At 36.7% G+C, this 8,312-nt stretch overlaps 1 protein-coding gene across 1 annotated transcript; it reads right to left on the bottom strand.

The window, feature by feature from the left end:
- Positions 1–1,839: 1,839 nt before the first annotated feature.
- LOC139128230 (uncharacterized) lies at positions 1,840–2,859 on the bottom strand. Its single transcript, XM_070694049.1, has one exon. It carries the CDS (start codon positions 2,857–2,859, stop codon positions 1,840–1,842), a length of 1,020 nt encoding a protein of 339 aa, XP_070550150.1.
- Positions 2,860–8,312: the final 5,453 nt, after the last annotated feature.

Genomic DNA, 8,312 nt, shown 5'->3' with positions numbered 1-8,312 from the left:
TGCAAATTTATGTTTTTGAGGCTGATTTTGCTAATATTTTGGTAAAAATCTTCTTCTCTTTTACTGACGTCTTCAATATTTGGTAAACATGTCCCAAATAATGACCTTAGTCAAATTTGTGCTAACTGTTATGAAATATTCTAAATTTTATATTTCATGGCATTTTTTGTCATTTTTGGTCAAAAAATCTTTAAAAAATCTTCTTCAAACCGCTAATTTAACAGCTTTGATATTTAGGACATAGATCTCTACTGATAGCCTTTTTCAGATTGTTAAAATTATGGAGAAATTTGCAACTTTGTATTTTTAAGACATTAAAGACATTTCAGATATTTTTAAGATATTAGGGATTACCAGAATGTGATATATTCAAGTTAAGATGAAATCTACGTTTTCTTTTATTTTAAGGGCGATTTGTACCATTTTTGGTAAAAAAATTGTATAAAAATTAATAGCAGGGTACACCAGAATTTGAAAGGGCTTTACGAATATGTTTTTAATTTCTGAGAAGTAGATTTTTGAAATGTCACCGATTTATTTCAGGGTTTATTTAAAGATATTACAAACAAACAAACCTTTTGGTTTATGAAGGACTTCGTTGGACAAGGAAATAGGTTTTATCCTTCCAAGGACCCACTTTCCCCACTTTCTGCATGTTGTGCCTTACTGTGACACTTTGACAACTTGACATGTTGTGTTTACTTTAGTGTGGGCAACTATATACCATGTGCACTAGAGAAGCCTTGACTAACTTTTTTTTCTTCAAAATTTACAATTATCTATTCAAGAGGAAATGTCTTTAAGAACCCATCTTACAAAAATTGAGTATGCATTTCATACATATACGTGTTTTTTAACACAATAAGTAAGCCAAATTGTGAGCTTTTTCAGATGAGCTTTGTACGTATTCAACAAGTATGAAAATAAAACGTAATCCACAATATTTAAGTAAAGCCAGTTTTGTCATTAATTTGTTCATATTTTTAAAACGATCTACAGTGTTTATGGGGATTTTTATTGCTTATGTTTTTGATAGGAGGGTGTTAACACCGTTGGTAGTTTCCTCTGACAAACTTTACATACAAAGTAGCAATGTTTATTTGCCCATTTTACAGTAAATTATTGTATTTATCGTATAAATGTTTTGTGTATTTTTAGAATAAAATAATTTTACTGAATATCAGTGGTCTGTAATGTTATTTTCCAGGCTGAACGCCTGAACGCCCAAAATTAAAGGTGTTAAACAAGCGCGCATCATGTGTTCTGCCTTTAACATACTCAGCTAGGCGACTGATGCCGTATGTTGTGGGTTCGAATCCGATTGAAAACTATCCGTACACTTATCGTTGAACGGCGTCCATGCGTTCAAAAAGTGTTACAGCCCTTTGAACGCGTAAATGCGTTCAATTTTTTGAACACATTTCATGTGCAACGAGTGTTCTGATATGGAGCACCATGGTGTTCAATATATTGTCTGATTATCACGTAGCGTTCAAAATCTGCACACGTGTGTTTTAAAAATTGAATATTGGTTGAACACGTAGTGTTAAATTTCTGAACGTCTAGACGCGTTCAAAAAGTGTTACAAAAAGGCGTTTAATTGGTGTTCTATCCTTTAACACTTAACTTTACAGTGTAGGAACTGGAATGTATCTGTTGGTTTTGTGTGTGTTCTGGTGTCTAGTATGTTTTCCTTGTTGTATCGTTGACCTTTGTAAATGACTAGGTCAAGATATGTTATTTCGTGTGAGGAACTTTCATATGAAAATTTGAAAGTGGGATGCATTTTGTTAATTAGTGTAATGAATTCGTGGAGTTCGTGTTCAGTTCCAATGAAGATTAGAAAATGTCGTCTCTGAATCTACACCATAGTGATATTTTTGTTGTGTGTTGATGTATGATTTTCAGTTCTAATTCGTGAAATGTGATGTCAGCAATATTGGGCGACGATGGGGAACCCATTGCGCATCCGCATGTCTGTTTGTAGAATTCGTTGTTAAATTCGAATGTGTTGTTTTTCAGAATAATGTTTAGCATAGCTAACATGTATTCTGTTGGTGGTTTATGGATATTTGTTTGTTCATTGTTTGTTTGCGTTGCGTTGTTTAATGCTTTGCCGATCGCCTGTATGGCGTCATCGTGTTGTGTGTTTGTGTACATAGAGACTACGTCTAATGTGACTAGGATGGCATTGTTCGGAGCCTGGATTGAGTCCATTTTCCGGATGAAATCTGTAGTGTCTTTTATGTATGTCGGTTGTTTTTCCACGATTTGTTTGAGGAAGTGGTCCAGGAATTCCGATATGTGAAAGGTTGGACTTGAGCAACCGCTTATAATCGGGCGACCTGCGAATTTTGTGTCCGTTGGTGGCGCTTTATGTAATTTTGGTAGAACATACCAGCGTGGTGTTCGCGTATTTGTGTAGAATGGATCTATATATTTATAAGTGTGGAGGTCGATGTGTTTTTTGTTGTACATTTCTGTCGTTAGTTTGTGTATTTTTTCCACTGTTTGTTTTGTGTCGTCTGTTGCTAGTTTTGTGTAGTAGTTGGAGTCGCCGAGTTGTCGTTCACACTCTCTTATGTAATCTATTGTGTTCATGACTGCTGTCCCTCGTCCCTTATCAAATGGTTTGAGAGTAAGATTCGTGTTCTTCGATAGTGTTTTAATTGCTATGCGTTCGGCACGTGTCATGTTGTCTTTTGTGTTGTGAAATTGGATTTCAACTAGCGCTAGTTTAGTAGCTTCTAGGTAATTTTCCAAGTTTGTGTTATCAGTTGCGGGTGGGACCCATGTTGATTTGTGTTTGAATTGATGTTTCTTGGTTTGTCTGTGGCGCATGATGTATTGGAGTCGCATTCTGCGAATGTATTTATTTGCGTCTTTCAACAGATTGATTCTTTTTGGGCGTTTTGGTGTTGGAATAAATTTGAGCCCTTTGCTTAGTGCATTTATTTCTGTGTTTGTTAGTTTGTGTGATGACAGGTTTTTAATGAATCGGAGATTGTTGTTGGAATTTGTTTGTTGTTTTTGTTTAATTATGGTTCGGCGTTTTGTTGTGTTCCTTGATTTGTGTTGTTTCGTGTGTCTAGTTTTTTTGCTTTTGTTGTATTTTCTATTTTTGTGTTTCATTGTGCGTTTTTGTTGTTGTATATGCTTAACTATAGTGTTACGGTAGTTCTCTTTTTGGAGAGATTGGTGGCCTTGAGAAAGGCCGTTTGGTTTGGTTTTGTTGATTTGAGTTTATCTACGCCGCTGTGGACGTCTTTGGTGTTTCTGTTTTGGTGTCTGTTGTCTTGCCCTCTTCTTGGCTGTCTCTATTAGTCGGTTGAGCAGGCGTTTTGCGTCTGTTTTGTTCGTTTGGTGTGTTAGATCTTCTATCTCTTGTTTCAAGTTGTTGATATATGCTTCGATGCTTTTCTGATGTGCGGATAGGTGTAATGGTAAGTAATTAGAGAGAACTGTGACAAACTGGTTGCCACAGTGTCTCTCTAACTCCTGCCACTTGCTGATGAATTCGCTTGTTGGCTTAGGTCCCGGTAGAAATGCCTTCAGATGTATCTGAAGGCTTCTAGGGACCCTTGCCGTGTGTTGAAATCGTGTGATTGTTTCTTGCTGACGTCTGATGGCTTGTTCGGTGTTATATAGTGACTGGATGTGGCTTCTGGATCTTCTAATCTTGTTGAGAATGTTGTTGTCGGACGCTTGTTGTGGCTCTGCTGTGGCTGATGTGGAGAAGGTGAGGTCAAACTCTGTAAGTTTCTGGACTGGATCGGGTTGCCCTGGTGTAATGTTGTCTTCATCTGACGATGTTTCACTGATAAATTCGAAGTCACTCATGGTGTACGTCGATTGATGTGTTGTTTAGAGTGGTTTGTCTTTTTATAGCATGTTTGTGTTGGATTGTGTAATATCTCTATTGTTGTAAGTTGTTGTTGATTGGTTAATTTCGCCTTATTGTTCGTTAGAACTGGAGCGCTGTGATTGGTGGATGCTTTTTGTTCAAAAGAGTTTGTATATTGTGCTGAAAACACACTCATGCTTGCAGACTTTTACATTGTAGTGGGTATTATGAAAGTGAAAGGGAAGTTTATGCCACAGGTCTTGAATTTCTTTCGGTAACCTTTTTGGCTGCATGATGTGCAGTGTTGCAAAACAGCTAATATTTTTGTGAAAAATACCAAATGGCAGAATGATTTGTAATAAATGAAATAAGGAGTTGAAGCAACAAAGTGTAAATTTGTAAGCAAAAATGCAAATGGTGAAGACAGGAAATTAGATGAATGGGAAGATGTTAATTTGGCAGTTTATTTGCTATGTCAAAATATATTGTCAAGTATATTGTTGAACTTAAAAAATATTTTCAAATATATAGTATAGTTCTCAAAATATTGTCTAGTATAATGGTTAACAACGAGAAGGTTTTCAAATATATTGCAGATCCTATAAATATTGCCTGAATTATTGGGACATGTGAAAACATTGTGACATACATTTGCAAATAAAATAAAATTGGAAAATTTATTTGCCAAACAGCAACTTTAACCTACCCTGCTGTTAAAATTGAAAGTGATTATAGAAAGTTTATGTCCTGATTTGATATGTCCACATTGAGGAGAAAATGTATGTACACTCAAACAGTCTGAGAAATGTGCTTTTCCGAAATGCATAGAAATTCCGAAAATTAATCCGGAACCTGTTTATATATATATATATATATATATATAATATATATATATATATATATATATATATATATATATATATATATATATATATATATATATATATATATATATATATATGACTGCAAATCAATGTTGGTTTCGGTGTCCCTTGCCAACCGCGTGGGTTCAAGTTCGACCGCTTACGTCGGTTTCACTCAGTGAATGTAATATGTGAGATTGATTCAGTGCAAAGTAGTACATCGTTTATTGGTGATTCAGGTTGGAAACAAGGCGAACTCAATTACACAAACCAGATTTTCATCAACTCTGCATTTTGTCATTGAAGTGTAACAGGAAAGTGTGAACAAAATGAAAGACATTTTTATAGCGCTTTGGTCAAATTTGTGTTTTTCTGAAGTCGTGTCTCGGGTAGTTTTATGATCTAAAGATGGGTTTTCACCTATTGTGATTTCACACACTGTGATAATAGTGGGGGATGGGGCAAGACTAATGATTATCAACTTTGAGAAAACAACGACCATGTCTAAATATTTGTAAAAAAAAAGTAGTCAGTTTTCTGAATCGCAATAAAGCTCTAACATGCAGACGAGAGCTTTTCGTGCTCCGGTTTCTGCTTTGTATGTTTGTCAAGTTGACTATCTCTGCTATTCTTTCATTAAATCCAGTCAAAAAATTCGTCGCTTTTGTTGAATTTAAAGTAAATAAAAATTCCAGATGACATATTAAAATAGGGTGCAAATATACAATTTGAGAGCAAAATTCACGCTTGTTAGCTTAAAGCGTAGTGGTCGTCGCGCTGCGCATGCTCCTGAGGGGATCCCCCCTGTTGAAAACATCCGAGAATGCCGCACGAGGTTACGGGTTGATTATTATGTTTGCGATATTGCCGCTTGTTAAAATGGCGGCTGATTTGTCACAAGCATACCAACTTACCAAATTTAACACGCAATAAAAGGTCAATTAATCTAAGTTAAATATCTGCTGAATATTGAACAGCAATTACACGCTGGATTTAGATCACATTTGATCATGATTTTCTTGAATCAGTTGAATGGGTCTTCAGCTGAATGGGGCTCGCCCGACCCATGGAGCTAAACACTTACCTGTACACGTGTATATGCCAACAGACTATCAATGACCCGGCTCGGGTCTACGACATCGCTAGCAAGGACGAGAACTTTCATTTCAAGAGGCCCAACATGAGTACAATTAAAAAAAAGGCAAGCTACAGAAATCTACAGCTCGCAGAGCAATGCCTGCTGCAGCAAAAAGCATCTGTTTCGTGGTCTGCCATTCTCGCGATCCAGAGCAATAATTTCCACTCCGCTGACCTAGGCAAAATCAAGATAGCGCTAAGCTGTTGCCGTGAAGACGCGACGATGTGGTCTGCATGAACGTCCGTGTCAAGAGAACCGGGTATATGGCGCTCAACACTCGACTGTGGAGAATCCAACTCCACTACAAAGTTTACCCTGTTAGGGGGTGCAAACAAGAGTCCGAGTACAGGTATCAAGTCAAGCAAAGGACCTTTCACATGTCTTCTTGTTATATGGGGGTTATCTCATTTGAAAGAGGATTCAGACCTACCAGCATTCAGGAGGTACAACAATAAAGTTTGCGTAGCACCGGTAGGCCTACACTAGCTAGCCGTTGGATCAATGCCATGATGACCGTGCACATGATCTCTCAATACGTCCCTATGTGTAGCCGTGCAATTTTCCTGCCAAATGCCGCGAAAACCCGCTCGTTTTGTCTACTGTGTCCTGTCATTTGACTATTTCTTGCCACGTATTACTAGAAGAAGTAAGAAATGGTGATCAACAGTGGGTCGTGGGCCAAGTCGTCGCGGGGCCGGTACGTTGTGGGACCGGATTCTCTTATATCTGTGTACATCAACGCGGTGACCTTCTCCCTTATCGAAGCAACAGCATCTCCCGTGTCCTGCTCTGGCTTGCCGATCATGGTCTTGAGTGTAATTTTTGTGTTAGGCATTGTGCTTGTTGCTAGTCTACATATATATATATATATATATATATATATATATATATATATATATATATATATATATATATATATTATATATATATATATATATTATATATATACAATGTTGATCATTTTAATGATGTATTTTTACTGTACTGTACATAGCATTGTGTACAACCAGCGTGACCGCGCGCGATCAAACCCATTTGTTCACTGTGACTGCATGCAGTAAACTCAGCGACATAATGTGCCGAGTGTAGTGTCTTAATGTTCGTAGCCTTACATGACTTTATAAATAGAAATACACCACTGAAGTTTGTTTCCGATCTTAATAATTTTGTATTGCATGATGTTGAATCTTACAAAGGCGTTGAAAAAGTGAGGGACCGCTCCCATCTCACTCCGATTGAAGTTGAGAAGACTCATGTTTACAAACATTAATTATCAACAAAAAAATCGGGCATGCGCTGCACGACGACCACTGCGCTTTAACGCGAATTTCAGAATATAACACAGCTGGCTTGACTCGATAATGCAGAGACACTGAGCCTACTGAAAGACTATCACTAAGAGAAAGATAGCGTGTTTGCCAGCAAAATGTAACCGTCAAGCAAATGCCTGCGGGGGCGGTATGTGCGGGATCGACACACGAAAACACCACAACTTAGAAATTTTGTAAGACAGTACAAGGTTTATTTGAAAGTAGCAGTGACAAACAAGGTTTATCATTAAGGGAAAATTTTCTGGCTGAAGGTTGATCCCTAGCCTAAAACATTTAAGGGTCTCCAACAAAGGACTGTATTATTATTATTATTATTATTATTATTATTATTATTATTATTATTATACCTCATTTAAACTCGATAGACTGTTGAGCCGAAGGCTCTTCTCACACAGTGTCGAGATGCAAGAAATATACAATATGTACATTAAAGAATATAAAAAAACAGAACAGAGAAAACAATACATTAAGACAGCAAGAAACGGACGACAAAATATAAAAAATGCCAAAATGGCTTAAAAATTACATTTTGCCCAAAAGATGAGATTTACATTTCGTTTTAAAAGAGTGAAGAGTAGAGCAAAATTTGACATCTGCTGGTAAACTATTCCATATTTTGACACCGCTATACGTAAAACTCCTCTTAAAAATTTGAGTTCTGTGTCTTGGAATATATAATTCATTTCTGTCTACAGATCTTGTACTACGACTGTGGACGTTCTGGACACTTCTAAAAACATTCAAATAATTAGGAGCCAAATTATTTTGGACTTTGTACATCAAGACTGATTCATTAAAAACAATCCTTTCTCTAAATGGTAACCAGTTTAAAACGTCGAATAAATTACGACTAGGATTGCTAAAAACTGAGTCTAAAAGTACTCTGGCTACAGCTTTCTGTAGTCTTTCAACACGAAGTAAAAGTTTGTTGGAACAATGACCCCATATGTTAGAACAATAGTCAAAATGGGGTAATATAAAACAATTGTAAAATATCATCTTAGCTCTCTGAGTTAAAAAGGGACGAATACGTTTCAAATGCAGCAATTTAAAGGCTACCATACTACAAACTGAATTTACTTGCTTTTTCCAATTTAGGGTGTCGTCAATGGTTACACCCGACAATTTTTCATGGG

This window comes from Ptychodera flava, chromosome 3 (assembly GCF_041260155.1).
Source record: "Ptychodera flava strain L36383 chromosome 3, AS_Pfla_20210202, whole genome shotgun sequence".
NCBI classification, from domain to species: domain Eukaryota; kingdom Metazoa; phylum Hemichordata; class Enteropneusta; family Ptychoderidae; genus Ptychodera; species Ptychodera flava.
This window is presented reverse-complemented; position numbering and strand designations above follow the sequence as displayed.